Here is a 20,178-nt window from a genome sequence, read left to right as displayed (position 1 = left end):
AAGTCAAAATTCAACAAACAAATTGTCATTTCAAGTTGAGTTTGAAATGAAGTGAAAATTATTTGTATGGCTTCGTTTGCTTTGGCTAGCCATAGGTATCCTTATTGTTTGATAATTATACAAGTATCAGGTTAGGAAATTCTTGTCATAAATAAATGAACATTTTCTAAGGTGATATTTCAAGGTGTCATTCCCAACAGCTCAGGGAGATGTCTTCATTTAGTGTCCTCTTAGTATGATTAATATCTACTATACTTTATCAATAGTAGGAGTCTCTGAATTTCTAGATTCAATCCTTTCTTTTTCTAAATAAAACATTCCTTGTAAACATTCAAATTAGAAAAAAAAATACACACAGTTAGAAATATTTCTGTTCTACTGCAGCACATTCGAAATACTACATTGGTTTCTGGTTTTGCCACTCAATAAGACATACTAGTATGTCAGTACGGGTTCGGGAAAGGATAAACGTGTTCCCATACAAACTCTTCATTTTCAGGCCTTTTAAAGTAGCTTCCACCTGTAAATCATTGATTTTTATGATGGTGCAACCTAGTTTGAACTCGATTGTGCCTTTTTAAATGTCTTGGTTTAAAAAGTAACAAATCAAAATTGCTTTCAGTCAAGAGATTCCTTCAGAAATGTGTTTGCACAAATGGTGATGAATAACCATTGATGATATAGAAGGTGATATATCCAAGACTTCATATTTTAAGGGAGACTTTACTCATTCAGAAAACAAAAGGTAATCTGGGACAAGGATATGAAAAACTGGAAATTAAGAGCACATTAATATTTTAACATCAGATAACAAGTTTAAGGAAAAATTTAAAGTAGAATATAGGTTTCACATGCAGTTTCTCTGCATGGCATGCAATTTAAGTAGAAAGAATGCTGAGTTCACAGAATTTAAAAGCACTCCAAAGAGGTGCTAGATAGAGATTTCACTGAAGTACTGTTTCTGAGTTTGTCTCAGTCAATGCTACAAATAAAGTTCAGTTGAAACAAAATGTTATTCAATGAAGTATTGTGCATTTTCTTGATTTCCTATCCAACATGAAAATGAAGGAGAGAGGAAACTTAGTGCGTCTTAGTGCACCATTCACAGACTAGAATTATCATCAAGCAGTTCTTCATGTGTCACTTTTGTAGACTAAAAAAGCTGTTCTTTAAGAAACAGATAATGTCTGAGAACTCCATGCACTGTATAGTGAAACTCTTTTTGTCTGGGTTGACTTGAAAAGACAGAGATTTATTTCGTACTATATTTCTAAATAGGTGTTGAATAAGTCAACTTAGTACTGTTTGGATTTTATATTAGTTTCTCTTTTTTCTTGCATGTGGTATTTTCTGTGTGCCTGCTTATTGGCTGTTTGGAACTTTTAAATGAAATTGCTAATGTTTAGCTTAATTTTGTTTTGTTTTCCCTAATGTGTTATTTTAGTGACTCTGAAATACCAGCTTCTGAAACTTTGGAAACAGTGATTATGAAGACAATGCAAAATATTGATCCTGTGCCAGACAGAAGCAAGCAACAGGGAAAAAAACAAATACAAGACAGTCAAAAGCCCTGCAACTTTGCTCATTTAGAAGGCAAAAGCCAACGGTATAATAAAAAGGTATATAATGTAACTTGTTTTGTTCTCCTGTGCCGAGTATTGAAGTTTAATAGTTAGTATTATGACTGCTGTTCCCCTCTTAATTAATTTGACTCTCACTGTAAACTGGAAAGAAAATCTGCTTGCAGGTATTCAGTGGGTAGAGTTTCATTATCATTTAGAATATTTTCTGAACAATTAGTCTGCAAAGAATTTGGAGGATATATCAGGAGTGTAAAAGCTGATTAAAAAATGTAAACCTGCTGTAAGCTAGTCCTGCTGTCTCACAGTCAAGACAAAGAATGCCTCAGACATCCCACTAAGCTCTTTAATTCTTCATTAAGCCATACAGAACAGGGTGACATAGCCCATAACAAAGAAATAGCAACATCCCTGTCTCCCCTCTAGCAAAATGGTGTGCTGACTAATCAAGCACAAACACCTTTCTGTTAATGTGGTGTGTTCAGAAAGAGTTGTCTCCATCTTGGATGCTTTTGGCTCTAGCTCTGTTCAGGAGATTCTGTTTAGAGCAAAGAGTGCTTTTAGCTTCTACTTAGCCCATTTACATTAATTTCTGGGATTTGAACCCCTTGTCTCATTCCTAACATTTATATGCTACTTTCTGACAGAACAGGGCCAGCTGGTTGTTTCCCCAATCTTTAGAAGCTCCATACAATCTGTAACAGATGACTCATTTTTGGACTTAAGAAAAGTGTCTAATAATTTTTCCCTCCTGTGTTTGCCCAAATAAATTACTTTAAATCATGGAATTTAAAACACAAGCAGACGATATTAGTTCTTAGTTCAAGAAATGGGATACTGAAACACTGAGTAACTTGCTGCTGTTTGAAAATGACCTTGAAATTGTTTATGTACAGTGACAGAATAAAGAGTTTGGAAACAGATTATCTTTTCTAAGGTTCCAAATTTTTTAAATGAATACAAACTCTCTGGTCTCATTACATATTCTTGATTGTGTGTTTTTATGAGAAGATCTATTTTTCTGTCTGAAAATCTGGAAAATGGAAAATCCTTCTGCAACTATCTGTTGGTATGGAATACACAATATTCCATCATGAGTATATGATATATGTGAAACACTGTCATAGTGTCCTACTCCTGTTATCTCCTGCCACCTTGAACTGAACGTGTACAGGACAGGGCATCCAGCTGAGTCTGGGCTATCTTGGCTGGTAGTGTAGACACAGCCAGTACCTCTTCTTTTTGCTTGCATTGCATTTGTTGTCTGTTCCTATTGGAAAAGACAGAAGTATTCTGATACACTTCTTTAAAAGACTGGGGGACATGGAGCATGCACAAGAAATATCACAAGAGTGCTAAGCAGGTATGTATGCTTCAGTGAAAGTTCAGGAGAAGCACCTGAAAACATGTCTTATTGTACAAGTATGGAAGATGGCACTGAAAAAAGGTTTAGCATTGACAATTCTTGGTGTTCCTTGCACCATAGCAGGCTTTTTACCGGTATTGCAAACAGCAAAAATGATAACAAAAATGTTAAATCCCTTCTGAGGGAAACACTCCAGCTGGGTAACGGTATTCTCACACAAAAGGCCAGAAAAGCTCCTGACACAAAATTTGTAAGTGCTGAGCTATGTCTGTTGTTGGAGGTGAGATTGGTTATGGCACAAAGTCTTTCTCAGTTTTGCCCCCTATGCTGTAAATACATAGTACCCTGTGCAGTATCAGGAGTCACTGACACTCTCTAAACTCATTAAATTAGCAGAGCTGTGGCCTAGAGTGGAGCTAGCCGTCTTTTCACTGCAGCTATGTATGGTTATCAGCTGAGAACTTGGGTCTACTTGACATATAGTCACCATCTCAGACCATCACTGGTCATCTCTTACATGTCTTCCATGCTGTAGGGTCCTCTAGCCATACTGGTAGGGACTTAGTACCAGTTTCCATTATTGCATTTGAGACACAGGAGAAAATGTAATTGATTAAGAGCATTCCCAAAAGAGACAGATTTTTTCTCTCTCTTTTTTTTTTTTCCCCATGCACATCGTATTTTCTTGTCCTTCAAATTATGTGGCAATTGTACAAATCTAGAATTCATGGCTAAACTATCCTGGAATGTCAGTACTTTGTCCAATGCAATTAATAGATTATCCATTCCTAATTACCCTTATACATTTGATGAAAAGGTATTTTAATTATGAGTATTTCCAGAAATGTGTTGCATGATATCCCATAGAAATTAATTGGAATAATTGAAAAATTGGATAAACGTTGCAAACTTCAGAAGAAAAAAAAATGTTTCAAAATATACCAAGCATTTAAAAGTGAAGGAACTAGTACATTGATTTTGGTGTAAGCCATGCTCATTCTTCAGCCTCTGTTTCTGTCATTGAACATTTTACGTGTTCTGGAAATACCTTATTTTTCAAATAGAAATTTATACTTAAAAGCTATGCAGTTGATTTTTGTTGAACTGTACAAACACAGGTTTGCATTAGTAGATGCATGTATATTCATGCATCTTCCCTTTAAGAATTAGTGTCTAATCTGATCTTATCCCTCTAAAAATAATATCACTATTCCTTTTTTTTAAATGTATTTAAATATCTTGAAACAAGGGATATTGTAGGCTTTCAAATAGTACCATCTTTTTCCCTACAAATAAATTCATACCTTATTTAAAAAAAAAAAAAAAAGCCTGTAGATATTAACAGGCACTCCATTTTTCTCTTTTGGGATTCTTTGGAAGGGGTTATGATTAACAGTTTTTTATTTTTTCTACATTGATGGAAAGACACAATTTTGTACTCTTTGTGGACTGGTGTTGTAAAACTAGTTTTCAAATTATAATTCAGAAAAAATTTCTATATTTTTGGAAATAATTTTTGTTGTTTTTTATTAAAACTGGAAAGTGATGGAGTTTTGTGGCTGGTGTGCCATTAGGAAGAGAAGCTAAGCTTCATGCTTCTGTTTTTTATTTAGATCCATTCAAAGAATAAAGACCTGGAAAAGTTACAATCCAAGAGGAAAAAGATCTGCTATCTCATAACAGCTTATCCATCATTTCTAAGCAAAGGTAGGAATATTATATATTTTTGGCAAGTTCATAAGTAATATTGACAAAGAATTCCTGCCTGATATTTCAAAACCTCATCCATTATGTTACGCGAACTCGGTTTCTATTTGTTGCATGATTTGCTTGTTTTCAATTTACATGAGTATGTTTTCAAAGCTTCAGGTCATTGTTTTAAAATGAAATTGTCTCACAAAAAGTGATCATCAAACATCTTTTAGGTCAGTAAAGTTATCTTCTGTTTTTACTAAATCGTGCCTATTGAATCTGTTGACTAAACTAATATGGCTTTTCATTGTTTCTTGTTCCTACTTTCTCTTTGTGTCCAACACAGTCAAGGAACAAAATGAACTGTATTTTGGCTTAGACCATAAAAAATCTGTTACCAAGTCTTTTCTGGTAATACCAATCAGAAGCTAGAGCCATATTTAACTTTCAAGTCCTTGTTGAGTTTGCAGAGTTGGCACTTTAGAAAAAAAGCATCAAACATTTACAGGTTAACTGAATTAATTTCTCGGTTCACTTACTGAGAAGTTTTGAGTATGGTATACTAGGAAAGTATTTTAGAGGCTAAAATAGTGTTCTGAAGGGCTAGAGGAACATCAAAAATGATCCTGTTTATGATGGTCTGTCAGTATTAGTAACATGCCATTTTATGTTTAGTGAACAGAACAAAAAGGAGAAATATCATTTTCCAGAAACCAGGCTACTCTGCTACTCTACTACGGGAAAGAATTAAGTCATTGCAGCAGCAGATAGCTGTTTTACAGAATGAAAAAAAGACAGCAGTATCTTCTGTGAAGGGATTTAAAGAAGTGAATGAAAAACTAACAGCTCAGCTACATTTGGCTGATCAGAGACTTCAAACTAGTAAATTGACCATACAGGTAAAGTCCTCCTCATTATGGTGTCTTATAATGTTCAGTTTAATTCTGTTATAATTTTGTGGAATTCTGATAACATTGCTTGTTTCTTAACTTGTGATCAAAATTATGAAATGTTATACATTAGCATGTTTTCTATGAGATACTGAATCAGATGTTATATACAGGCCTGATAAACTATTTTATTAGTACACTTCATAAGCCCTTCTGAAAAATAACTTGTTTTCACAGTGATATTTTCCTTCTATTTGAATGGTGGAGAGAATTTCACCCTCAGCTTGTCGTCTGAGAATTTTCCTGAGAATTTGGTCAGTCCACTTGAACTAGCACCCTTCTATGAAAAGCAGTCACTTCTGGAGAAACTGTTTCCATATGCCCCACAAAAGGAATGCTCAAGGCAACTGGAGTTTTCTTTCAAAAGGAACTCAAACCAGTTCTATATCTCTATAAACCCAGCTCTCTCTGTCAAGGTAGAAAGCTACAGAATATGATTTATGAAAATAGAGACTGACAAACTATTTGGTTAACAGCCCCCAAAATGCCAGCTTCCTTCTTTACATCAGTCTTCATTCCTACTTAATCCTTTCCCATACTATCATTCCTTACAGATTTTCCCCATTCTCATTTTTATATATGTATTTTGTGTTAATCTATATGCAGCTCCTCAGCTGGAATTCTTTTCTATTCATACTGTAGTGATTGGCCTACCCTTTATAGAGCTGAATCAACAAACACTTTTGCAGTAATTGTCTCCTGTTGGTCACACACACATCCTGCTTCCAGAATTATAGTGCTACAACAGATGGACTTGCTGGAAGGAGGCAGACATTAAAAAAGAAATCAAATCCCCTCCCCCTCAAACTTCTCTGCATTTCTCTCTTTGCACAGAAGGCAGAAGCAGTATCAGGAGCAGCACTTTTCACTTTCTTAGGGCTGGGGAACTGCTAATTTCTAGAGAAGGAAAAACCTCATTTCTGTTACTCATTTTGCATAAATATATATATGTAATGAATTGTTCAAAAACAGTTTCCAAGGTCATTGGAACCAGTGGAGATCAGCCTATCTCACAAATAGTATCATAACGTAAAGCTTCATGGACAGTATAAACTTCACAGAGAGTTATGTATAAGTAATTTATATAGGATATTTGACTTGCTCAGACATCGTCATGATTTGCCTTCCTAGAAGACTACACCTTAGGTGTCCATAGGAGAGCAGTGTGGGAAACAAATTTTTTTTAAAAAAAGGCCATTATGAAGAAACTGTGTTTAAAAAAAAAAATGTATGAAGGTAAGTGTTGTAATGTAAAAGACTGACTCATAGCAAAATAGCATAGTCTTAGAAACCAATTTTCTTTCACTGTTCTTTTGGAAAGTTGTTTTTTTTTTTTTAAATAAAAAAGTTTGGTCAATGGTCTATTTAAAGGGTGGTGCATTCTAAGCAAAATTAAATAAATGGTGTTGCAGGTACTCAAGGAAAAATCTTTATTAGGCATGCATATTTTTTTCCTTCTCAGCAACCAATTCAAATTCCCTTTCTTATAACTAATTACTCTTCAGGTGCCATAGTAGTGTTACCAAGTGGGAAATTTAAAGCAGAGGCTTGGGCTACTTGCCAAGTGAAAATTAAGGAGGTAAAGCACCTACACAGTCACTGCAGGGTACATGCGTGTTTTAGAGAGAGAACCATGATCCAGACAGATCAAATGATTGTAAAGCACACATTTTTATTTTTTTTTGGTTTGATTGTTTTTATTACTGTTATAAAAATTGCTATCTAGAAGTGAAGTTTTAAGGTATTGCAAGTGAAATTCTATTTTTTAAAACATTTTTTTCCTTATTAAAAATACTATTTTCGTCTTTGTTTCTCCTCAGTGTTCCTGTTAACTTTAGGTTCTGGAATTATCTTGCACAGGTAGAAGATAAAAACCAAGGGAACAAACCAAGGAGTAAAAGATTTAGGCAATCTCTGGATTCAGGGAGACTCTTACACACTTTAACAGTGTCAAAGTAACTAACATACAAATACAACTTCTGTATGTAATCATGCTCCTGGGTAATTTTATATTAACAGCAAACTTGCAATGTTGGGCTAAGGTAAGTGTAGCGTTTTAGTAACTTAAACATTAACGTCATGGACTTGGATGAGATGTTGCCTGAATTTAACTAAGAAAATAAATCCATTAGGAGACAAGGGCAGATGTTTGTGCACTCAGTTCTTTGTTATAATCCTCAAGGAATCTAATGCTAGAAGATTGACTCTGGATTTAGGATTTAAATGTTCCAGATGTTCATATTGAGACATTTTACAGTTCATACAACCTAAGAACTGTCTGGCATCTGTTGATTTTCAGAATATATGTACATATATAGTTTTGTGTATTTTTCTTGAAGATACACACACACCTGTATTTATGTTTGTTTCTGTTTGTAAGAGTTAGGAATGCTGAATTTTAGTTCATTTTTTGTTTAGCCTTATAGACTCTTTGCAGTAATGTCAATTTCTTGCTTTGTTTTGTTTCTGCAAAAGCAATTCTGTGCATATTTCTGCAAAATGACTTTAAAGTGTCTGCACATGTGAGATTCAAAGCTTGCATTCTCCAAGGATTCACATCAATACTGAGTCAAGACCGTCTGTTCAGAAGTACAGTAGTTACATTTTGCAATCAGTGTATAGAAATCACAGCTGGAGCTGATACTTAATGTAGAAGCAAGGGGATTTAGCATTTCCTTAGTTTCTTAGGAAAAACATCAGAAAGGAATTGTTAGAAAAATCCAGGATTTTTTATTTCTTAAGATTTATTCCCCCCTACTCGTTTGTATCACTAAGTGACTGATTATAAAAGGAGTCTATTTATTGCATACAGCAGAGCAGTGATAATTAGTGTTATGCAGTAGTTATCATTCTTGTCGGAAAAGTTCAGATAAAATTTATTGATAAAAAAGGAAAATTGTATGCAGGTTGTCATTAGTGTTTATCTTATTAAAGTTGTGGCCACTCATAGGTCTGCTGCTGAAAGGTACTGTAGGATCTTTTGCATCTAATCTCTAGTTTCCCAGGTGATGTCATAAATGCATTTCTTAACAGAATGCCATAGACATTTGCAAACTGCTTGTATAAGGCTGCTTCACCAGGAAACATGGATCTCAAAAGATGGGAACAAGTCAACCAGTCAACCACTGACAGGTCCTTTGGAGTGCATGATGGGAAGGTTTAACTAAAATTTTTCAGATGCATTCTTGCAGATATGCAACTACTTTTTTGATGAGTTGGATTTTTTTTAGAAGTCTCTGTATGTCTTAGCTGCAGCTCAGCCTAGGGATTTTTTTGTGATAGCATCTATAGCATTATAAAAATCTCTCTAAACTTTGTTTGAGCTGTTGAAGTTTCTATTTTCTTTGAATTTTGAGGGAACGTTTCTTTTTCCTGAGCTCTTATTGGGCTTTTTAAATACAGTTTGCTTTTAAGACAAAAGCAAAGTTGATCTGGTGGATTATCTCAAGAACAGAAAGGTGTAAGCATTAAAAGCAGAAAATAACAGAGCTAGAAAAAGCTTTATGTTTTTAAAAGTATGTTTGTGGCTTTCTCTACATATTCTCTTGACTATTGTGTGCCGCTCAGTTTATCAGAGAACAGCTGAGAATTCCGAGCTGCATCTGCAAATTCATCAGTCTTCACTCGTCTTATGGTACCCAAATATGAGTAATAACCACCTTAGCATTATTCATTTACCTCAAAACAAAGAAGAAACTGATGATGAACTTAGATGCATTGTAATTACTGACTTAACTATTGTTTACACAAAGATTTCACTTTGACTTAAGTTTTTATGTGGGGTTTTTCATTTTATAAGTTTATGATTTATTTACATTGTAATTTTTGTGTGTGTGTTTTCTTTAAATTTTAAGGATTCCTAAATTTTAGGAATGAGCTTGAAATTGCAAGCTAATTTTTTTTAAAATTATTCATCAGTAAGTCAAAACTGCTTTTTGAACTTTCTCACTTTTGTTCAGTAGAATTGTAGCAAACGCATAAGCATTTTGAAAACTTTTGGTATCTTTTAAAATAAACATTGTCCCATTAGAAATTCTTGTAAACATGTCCAATAGTTTTAACCTAAACACTTTCATTGGTATCCAAGTTACAGCTTTTTGACTCCTCTTTCACGGAAGTATTTCAGAGCTCTTGTGCTTTTTTAAATTAAGTTCATACAAAAGCTTATAGATTCAGTGTCATATTTCTAAATGAAATAATTTTTTTCTCCAGTGGCTTAAAAATATATGTTTCAAGATGCACATCAGATAATAACACATATATACAGAATATCTGATTGATACAATTTTATGAAATATTTTAGAAGAATTAAAATTTTGAAGTCACTCTGCTTTATTACTTTATTTATTACTTTATTTTGAAGTCACTATACTTCATTTAAAAAGTATAAATACAAATTTTTACAGATAAACTGTGCAAGAGTTTACAGTTACACCAGTAGTATATGCAGGAATTCTGACTTTCATTTATAGAAATAGCTAAAAATATAAAATAAAATAAAAAATAAAGTAAATTATGCTGCTGTAATGGCTTAGGTAATAAAACATTGAAAATAAACTAACGAAAGTTCAATTTCTTTCTCTCCTGTTCAGCAATGCCCCTTTCCATTCTTACCAGACACATTTACGTCTAAAACATCTTACATGTATCCATTGGAGAAATAAAAATAAATAATAAAAAAGCTAAATATACCTATTTAACATCTTTGTCAAACCTCAGTGCAAAACCATGTCACAACCACCCAACCTGGGCACTGACTGTAAAGAAGCAATCAAAGAACTGTATGAAGCTGTTTTTTGGAAGAGCCTGTTCCCGAAAGTGTCAGAACAAATGTAGTTTCTCCCTCCTCCGTGTCTGGAGAAGTGTACAGATTATCCTTCCCTGACTGCTTTGAATAGCAATGGTCTTGGTTAATTTGCAGGAACTATAATCTTTAGGAACAATATTCAAAAAGAAGTGAAGACAGAATCTGAAAAAAAATCAAAATAGTACATTTTCTATTCCACTTATATTTAAAATTTAGAAAAAGTGTAAAGGTAAAGCAGAAGGGTTAAAAGTATGATAAAACAGGATATACTGCTTGACCTTTCCAGAGTTTGTAAATACAATCTAAAACAGTAGAGGTTTATCTAATAAAACTATGTTCAAGTGGGAGGCTGAGGTCTTCTCAAAACTTGCCTGGATGTAAATAGTCCATTTTTTTCTTCTGAAGTCATACTGCAGTTATCATTTTGTAGAATGCCTAGAAGAGACCTCTTTGATGGCACAACAGACAATTCAAATGTCAAAACACACCCTCAGCTTATGTGTTCTTGAGAGAAAGCCATTCTTCCTGGTCTTGCCGCAATGTTCCAGACCTAAATAACAATACTGCCTATAAGTAGAAAAAAAATTGTCTATAATCTATTTCAAACTTTACTTCTATGGATTTTAAGTTCTTTTTCAGGACCCTGCCCACAGTTTTTGAAGGCTTGGCTCTAAAGAGAATAATAGATTCTGATAGATCATAAATTAAACAAGTGACATTTAGGTTTACTAGAGTTTTTCTGAGCCTAATAAATTGAAAATCAGGCTGGGATGTCAGACTTCTAAAGGCTAGAAACAGAGACAGACAAAGCTGTCTGATACTGTGAGCCTGAAATTCTCCTCTTTCAATTCCTAGTCCAAAATTCTACTATGGATGTAATAAACTAGCTGTTTAGCTAGTTAAATGTATTTGGTCAAACTTCCAGTTCTTTAGTGAGGAATTCTCTATATAATTTTTCCTCTGGTAAATAACTGATTCAGCATTGCTGCTGATATAAAGCAGTTCTCAAATTTCTATTTTCTATTCTGTCAGAGAAGTTGACTTGGAAATAAAATGAAGAATTGCTAAATGGTAAACATGCAAGTAACTGCCCTTTTAAAATGTATGTAAACCAAAAATATCTTAGAGATTTTTATTGTTTGTTGCATTGCAAACTTTACAACATTTTGAAGTTGGTTCCTTTAAAGAACTAGACTGTAAAATGTATTTATCATGAAATTGTGCTGTCATTACAAAACAAAAATAAAGCAAAATACCTTTTACATTTCTATTGATCTCTGAAGAAAAATTACAATAAATCTGTTGAATTATTGATGAACAACAGTTGAAGTACATTGCATGTAGGAAATGTGTCTCATTCATAAATTAAAGAGAACAGTTGGCATGAACTGGAACTATGAGAGTTGTTTTATATTGCTGTCAAAATGAAATAACTTACAGATAGGTAAATTCTAGAAAAATATACTGTAAATAAAAAATTGTGGAGACTACACGAAGTTCATAGAATATACTCAAAACCAATACTATGTATTATTTTATCATATCATATAGAAATTCTAAATGTTATGCTGCTATACTAAAAGGAAAAGCCTGTATCACAAGGATTAGCATATTCTTGTAATGTTACAAATATAGGTAGTATATCTTACACCTGATAGTATAATACAGTAATATGTACGTGTATACATATTACAGTATGGAAGATAGTATAGTTTTAATATTTAATATTGTAATATGGAAGGTATATTGTAATTTTTTGGTTTATTGATTTCATGTGAAATGTAGCTTACTTTTCTCCACCTTTCATGTGATTCAATCAACCTTTCCTTGTACAGTGAATCCTACCTTATTACTAGACAAAAAAATGGAACTTATTTTACATTTTTTAACCCCAAAATTTTCCTGAATAACATCCCATGTGGGACCTGGAAAAGCTCAACTAACAGTGTCATAATAGGATTTCCTTTGTCCTTCCTTTCTTGCTGAGTTGTTCTGAGTAATATTTGATGGAAATATTTTGTTGTTTAACCCTCAGTGCATATTCCTACAGTTTGCATCTTAATGTACTTCTTAGGACAGCTCTTGTTCATGGTAACTTTTTTAAGACGTTAACATCTTAATGATTTCCATCTTCTACGGGGCTTTATAAATAACATGTTAAATACCTAGTAAAACCCTTTGCATCAACTTTAAGAATTATTTTTAATGTTTTGTGGTTTTTTGTCATCTTCATACCTTCTTAAAAGTATTTTTAGTTCTAATTCAGCTCAGGCAAAGACAGTTGTCTATGTTGTTGACTTTAGAAAAATGATGTAAAGAGTACAAATTCTTATACATGATATTTTTACGTAATTAGTTTTAAAGTTTTCTTTGTAATTACAGTAAGAAGTAAAACCCAACATCTGCCTGAGATTCTGAAAGAAAAAATAAAAAGCCACACAGTTATTCTCTTTGCTTCTCTTTTGGAAAAGGGACTAAATACTCAGTATAAGAATATCTTCATTGGATTCAGTGTGATCTGCTCGTTTAATTAAAGCTGAACTAGACTGGGTTCTGTCTGTTATGTGAAGTTCTGTGGATGTTATATGGTTTTGGCAGATAATATTTATTCACCATCAAGTCTCACCAAAAAAAAAAAAAAAAAGAAAAAAACAAAACCAGCACATTGAGTTGGGAATAATTCTTTATTTGTTAAAGGGAGATTACACTTCACCTATGGTAGTCTGTTTTTCTTACAGATTGTTACGGAAAAAATAGTGGGGGTTGCAATTGGAAAGGTACTCTTACGCTTGTTCATTGGAGTCCCCCCAAAAGTATTAATTAACACTAACTGCCAGTATTAGCTATGAAAGATTTACTAACCATTTCATGCATATTCTTATTTCCATTGAATTTTATAAAATTTCAAGACCTCCAAGGTTGTAATACTTATGGTAAAAATATTTTTTTTCGCTCTAGATTTGCATGTAGGAGGTCTCTCTGTGGTGAGAAGTTCTTTTGCATTTTGAAATTACAGGAAAGAAATTACTTTAGAGGACGTAGCTACATTTATTTATTTTTTTTTAATATTGCATAGTTAGTATTCTGACACGCTATGCAAACATCTGTTTGTACCACTCTGTGGATGCTACTAAAATGCAAGAGATACATGTCTTGGTTTCTATCAGCCATATATCCTACTGTGCAAGTTTGAATCTCCACTTGTATGTAATTGCCTGTTTAATGTGTCAGATTTTTACCTAACAGTCTCTTTTCTCATTCTCAGTGTAGGTAAAAGTTTTCCTGATTATATACATATGAAAAGTTTTCAGAAGTCATGAGAAATTGTGGAAATGCTTTTTCATTCTTTTATACTGTGAACGTTAAAGGATGAACTGATTCTCCTCTGTCCTCCTAATACACCCTTTTACCTTGCTTCTCATTCTTTAGCTCCTGTCCTAATCAATTATATAAATTTCCATCTCTGGGGAGATAAGGAGCATAAGATTGGTAGAGCAGGGTGCTCAGTATGGTTAGGTAAATATATGTACTATGAATTATTAAGAGGCAGTTTTATTCCTAATATGAGGAGGTGGATTTCCTAATAAGTTGAAGAAGAAGGGTCATGGGATTAAGAAAATGGCTTTAGGACCTGAAAGTACCTGGAAGTTCTATAAGCACAACCAGTTACATTGTGTGTCCCTGTGCCATGGCGATTAATTTTCTTCAGTGATCTTCACCATGTTTCATGTACTATATGAATTGGGGTTAAATACTGTCACATGGTACACAGAGTAGACTCAATGTGTCAATTCATATCTTAAGGTTAAATCAGTACATATAAATAGTACTAAATCACTTTCTCTAGCTCAGAATCTCACATACCATGAAATTAATTTTTCAGTTGATCCCTCACATGAATGATAACATTATTTTTTTCCCGATAATGGTTTACACCTTATGCATCAGTTCCATTTGGATATGCTATGAAATTTATGACAGTCTTTTTGCTGTTTGTTTTAGAGGTATAATCTTTCAATCATTTTTTTTAAATTAGTGACAACTTAAAAAATCCAAGTCAGTGCAGGAGGATATCTTCAGTCATTGACAGCTATTCTAAACTTTCAATTATCCACCAGACACTGCCTAGAAGTATAGATCATTATGACCTCACAACAGGGTTTTTAATAAGAAAATCATTACATCATAATGAAAACCAATACATTGCCCAAGTTCATGTTGAGCAAAGCTGAATGGCTGTCTCCCTGGAACCAGGAACTCTGAAGAAAGGTGGGAGTCCTAGTAGGTAGTAAGTTGAGCATAAACTCTGAGTGCCATTGTGATAAACACTAGCGTGTTTTTTTGTTTATACACCACGAATATATAAACTGGAGACTGTGTAATAGGAGCAGAGAGAGTATGTTTTCTTTGACTTTGGCATGATTTGGCTGCTTCTAGAGTACTGTCTAGCTCCAATACCCAGAATCCAAGGAAGAGCTTGAGGGAAGTAAAGATCACTTGAAGAAGACTTACGTATGGGAAGGATTTAAAAATATGACATTCCAGAGAGAAATTAGAGTTTATAAAAGAGGAGATTAAAAGGTAACTCCAGTTTAAAAATCTAGGAAAAAGAAATTAACTTCTAGATTCCTTAATCTAGCAAAGGAAGACTGAAAAAAAAATAAAAAATAAAAAGATTCTATTTTCTTTCCATTCTGTATCCTTGAATCATACTTGATATGAGGTCATTGCAAACCATGTATAACAAAAATTAACAGAACTCACACGTTTTGGAAAATCTATTTCAAAGCTTTGCACCATTACATATCTTCCAATTCTACCATTGTTTCCTCCTTATTCATGACTGTGCTGCTTCAAATTTGAGGAACTGTTGTGAATTAAGGAAATTTTGTAATGTAAAGATATAATACAGGTTATTAAAATTGAGAATATTAGATAGTATATATTTTCAGATGAGATTTGGAGTAAGAAAACTGCTGTGATATTGGACAATTAATCTAAAAAATGAAGAATTAGAGAGAAGTCAACTGCTTGTGTTGAGCAATGGGTAGCCTTTTGGGAGAAAATAAAAACACAAACGTTCTGTAGGAAGCATGGAAAAATAACAGCAGACAGAGAAAGGATATGTTTAATAATGTGAGCTGAAATCATAAAAAATACAAAGAGGAAGATCTCAGCTTCAGTAACGCTCTTTTCATTATCGGAAGAATTTTTGGGAGAAATGCATGTACTTGATAGAGCAAAGCTAAGCAACAGTATTTTTGTGATGAAACTCAGAATGCATTTAATTTAATTTAAGTGCTGTGGAGAAGAGATGTAAATATGGACAATAAATTTAAGAAACGTCAAAGCAGTGCTTTATAAGAGTCTAATTGAAACCAAGGAGTGATGTTATAATGATCTTAAAATATCAGATTGTAAAGAGGAGAAATTCTGAGGCAGAGGAAGTATCCTTTAATAGTTTGGGTTGCAAGATCACCCAGTTCACCCCCCCACCCCCCATGGTCAGGGACACCTCCCACCAGACCAGGCTGCCCAAAGCCCCATCCAACCTGGCCTTAAACACCTCCAGGGATGGGGCATCCACAGCTTCTCTGGGCAGCCTGTGCCACTGCCTCACCATCCTCTGAGTGAAGAATTTGTTCTTTGGAACAAATTTGTATTTTCTAAACGTACCCTGTTTCAGTTTAGAACTGTTACCCCTCATCTTGTTACTACACTCCCTGATAAAGAGTCCCTCTCTAGCTTTCCTGTTGGTCCCCTTTAAATGGTGGAAGGAAGAAGTCATCACTACTCAGAAACACCAAGTCATGGCACAGGGAAAATGGATAATGAAACAAAGGGAATAACCTAAATGAAATTAATGTTCCATAATGGGCAATAGGAACATTAAAAGAGAATTAATCTTTAGCAGAAGAAATGTAAAAAGAAGGAAAATCTGCATTTGTGGTGTCATGTATACGTAGTTGAGACTTACATTTTTCGGTACAGCCCTTTAGATTCTCTGGCTACAGAGCTGAGAGAAGACTAAAGGTCTTTTGCAGAAACACAGAATTTTCGAGGTTGGAAGGAACTTCTGGAGATCATCTATTCTACCCCCCCCCTCCACCTCCCTGACTCAGGTAGGGCCCAGAAGAGGTTTTCCAGAACCATGTCCAGATGGCTTTTTAATATCTCCAGAGAGGGAGACTCCACAACCTCTCTCAGTCACCCTCCCAGGAAAAAAAAAGCGTTTCCTGATGTACAGACAGAACCTTCTGTGTTTCAGCTTGTGTGCGTTGTCTCTTGTCCTGTCGCTGGGCACCACTGGGAAGAGCCTGGCTCTGCCTTCTTTAAACCCTTCCTTCAGATATTTGTGCACATAGATATCACCCCAGAGCCTACTCGTCTCCGTGCTAAACAGTCACAACTCTGTCAGCTTTTCCTAGTAGGAAGTATGCTACAGCTTCTTAACTCTGGCCATTCCTTGGACCCTCCCATATGGGCCTGTCTCAGCCTTTAATTTAGGTAGTACATAGCTTGATGAGGAAAAATCTGAATATATAAAATTAGATAACAATTTTAAAAATATTTCTTTCATATTCCTTAGTCCAGATGTAGGTTTGACTAAGGAAACAGTTTTTTAGTGAGGTACTAGTGAAATACTTAGAGGAGAAAGCATTTAATTCTAATTGGGGACAGATTAATCGTTTTTTGAGTGACCCTTCTTTGTTACAGGCTTGGCTTCCAAAGCATCAAATACTTATTTTTCAACTTATTGTTTGTGAAAAGTAAAAACTTTGGCAGAAAAGAAGAAAAAAAAAACAGAATTTACTATGAGAAACAACGGAAAGGAATTTTGATAGAGAACGATTTCAATTAAAAAGCTAGAGATGATGCACTTAAAGTGAAACATTTTGGAAGCTCTCTTTTGACAAATAAGGTTAAGATAATGTTGAGGAAAGCTAAGTAGTAGGAAACATACATTTCCATTATTTCATTATAAAAGCCTGTATTGAGGCCTGAAACTACAGGAAGCATACTTCCTGTAATTTACAGTCTTCTCTACTTCGAGTAGATTCCCTGAAGAAAATAAAAATTGTCATGTTGTATTTTTAATGAAGATTAATTTGCTAAGAAGGCTGTAAGTATAATTTAAATATACTGTACTTTTATTGGTGCACAGTATAATATATATTACTGTATACGTTCAAAAGATACTGCATGCTATAGTAAATGCCGGAAAAGATTGACTGTCGGGCTGTCCTGACTGTGTTTTTATTCTTTTGTCAAGAATTGTAAAATTTTAAATAGTGTCATTTCCATTATTCAGCAGCTTCTTTGTGATATTTGTTCTTACTTTTCATAAAAAGGAGTTAAAAACTTCTTTATATATACAAAAATGTATTTTCTTATTTACATATACTCACTGTGTATCTCCAGACTTGTCTTTGCACTGGCAGATTTTGTAGTAGACATCCTGTGTAGGGTATTCAGTTTATATATGTCAGATCCTCAAGGGCCATGGCTTTTGCCAGATGAAGCACTTTTGATTTTGAGGCTGATGAAACACAGTGCTATTATTGATCTGTGCATGACACAGCCTGTCTCTCTGCTGGCAGAGTGTAGCAACATTTATCCAGGAATTTGTGAAATGTCACTCGGATCATGTTCATAAGGTAAACTTTGCAAAAACCAGGATCCAAGCAGAGAATCCATGAGGAATTGGACGTGACTCTCTTACTCCTTTGTCCTATCTTCTAGGTCAGGCAAAGTGTTACTTGTTAAAACAATGTCTGTGTTTTATATCAGATGTTGAAAAAGTATGATTATCGCTAGGAACACCCTGTACAATACAGTTGTACTGTTGTTTTACTCAGTATTTCAGGTCACTTGGGAAAACAGTATTTTAAGTCAGTGAAGGTGATCTAAACATTGCAAGTCTGTAATTTCTGTTTGTAAAAGAAAATGACAGTTCTTGTATGCTTCCAGCTAGGAAACTCTGCTTATATTCTCTAAAGAATATAACTTTTCTTGCTTCACTTTGCCTTTAGAGATGTGGCAATGCATGTTTGTCATTAGGATGTCAGGAAGCAAGAGTGGTCACAAAGCATGTGACTGTTTCTGCCAAAGTACTGATATTTGCATGTTTTCTTTCTTTATAAATCATGATTGAATAAGGCTGCCCAGTTTTGTTAGCAAATGCATAAGTCATAACAATTAATGAAAATTAAGTTAAATAATAAAAAAGCATGCTGCCATATGCTATTTACCTATTAGTAGAGGGTCAAAAGTGACTTTTTCAGGCATTTTTGGTAAGTAGTGTTTCAGCTGCAGATTCACTGTTAACTGCGAATTGGATGTTGCACCTTCTCATTAAAAATAAAATATAAAAATAAATAATAATAATAATAATAATAATAAAAAGGTTTTAAAGTGTGAAAAACAACACCACCACAAAACCATGCAATTATTATTTTTAACCTTCTGTTTCCAGGAGAGATATAACAATAACAATCTGAAAGTTAGACACGAAGGAAAAATGATTATTGTTACATTAGCCACCGGTTTCAATTTTAAACATTAAAATGTTTAGAAAGTTTTCTAGATCGTTTGATTTAAAAATATAGTTGCTAGTTAAAGAAGGAGGAAACAGGTGTTGTTGAAGTTTATGGTTTGAGTTTTGCTATTTTATATTCCAACTATAACTGATTTATTTTATTTCTGTAAGATAATTTCTGTAGTTTGAATTTCACAATACCAAATCAAGATTTACCTAATCACTTGCGTGGCCACTCAAGTTGTTGTTTGTTTGTTTGTCTATTGGTTTTTGTCTTGCTTTGGTTTGGTTTGGTGTGTGGATACGTGTGTTTATGTTGCAAAGGTCTACAGGCTGGCCAAATACAATTGTTCCTTTCTGAGAAATATGTAGATTGTATTTCATAGCATGAAGGCCACCTGCAAATCAAATCTACCAGTCTTCATAGTAGAAGCATTCACAGCTTATCAAGCATTATTTTTCACAGAGAATTTCACAGAGGATATTTATTTTGCTACTTAGCACTGGCAAGGCATTCTGTGAGATGCTGTATCTTGTTTGGGGCACCACACTTAAAATATACATATTGGAAGAAACCAACAGGAATTTTAAGATATGTTGAAGATGCTACCTATGAGAAAAGATTCGAGGAAAGTAATTTCTGAAATAACAGATCAATGATAATCACTGATGGAGTGTAATAGGTCCCTTCCAATGTGTAAAAGATTATTTTAAAAGGCTAATGTTCAGTATGTGCTTCTGTCTCTTTTAAGGTAAGGCATAAAGAAATAGACTTACTTTTTTAAGAAGGATTATTGATATCTATGACAAATGTTCTCACTCAGAGGGCACTGAAGAACTGCAAAAGGCTGCCATGGGCATTTTTGCAGTTATACCAAAATGTTCAAGGGTAGTCTACTTACATTGCTTTGTGCAAGTGCTAAATTTAACATATTCGTGACATCATTTCCAGTCTTGGTCTTGCAGTACTTAGTTTTTTTGTCCTCTTCTCATTCTCAAAATGGAAAGACTGTTTTTTATCTACCTAAGACAGGAAACATATCTTAATACTGAAGAGTATGAACAATAGTGCTTGCAGCTATTCTCCATAAACTTTTATTCCTTGAATACCAAGTTCACCTTTTCTCCCATGCAGTTTATTATTCTTTGGTTTCTAGTAATACCTATCATTAACCAGAAGGGCCCATACCAACAGCTCCCACATCTTATTCTTGGGGTAATTATGTCAGAAGGAAGTATATCCT

The 20,178-nt window shown here is 34.0% G+C and overlaps 1 protein-coding gene across 5 annotated transcripts in view; it reads left to right on the top strand.

Annotated features, from left to right (window-relative positions):
* CNTLN (centlein) overlaps window positions 1–20,178 on the top strand; it is a 208,095-nt gene that overhangs the window by 139,236 nt on the left and 48,681 nt on the right. For all 5 annotated transcript variants that reach the window (XM_048051337.2, XM_048051338.2, XM_048051336.2 and 2 more), the window contains 3 exons: window positions 1,445–1,619; window positions 4,560–4,653; window positions 5,314–5,537. In XM_048051337.2, coding sequence (XP_047907294.2) covers window positions 1,445–1,619; window positions 4,560–4,653; window positions 5,314–5,537 — 493 coding nt within the window. The remainder of the gene's footprint in view (window positions 1–1,444; window positions 1,620–4,559; window positions 4,654–5,313; window positions 5,538–20,178) is intronic.

This window comes from Anser cygnoides, chromosome Z, assembly GCF_040182565.1.
Source record: "Anser cygnoides isolate HZ-2024a breed goose chromosome Z, Taihu_goose_T2T_genome, whole genome shotgun sequence".
Taxonomy (NCBI): Eukaryota; Metazoa; Chordata; class Aves; order Anseriformes; family Anatidae; genus Anser; species Anser cygnoides.
This window is presented reverse-complemented; position numbering and strand designations above follow the sequence as displayed.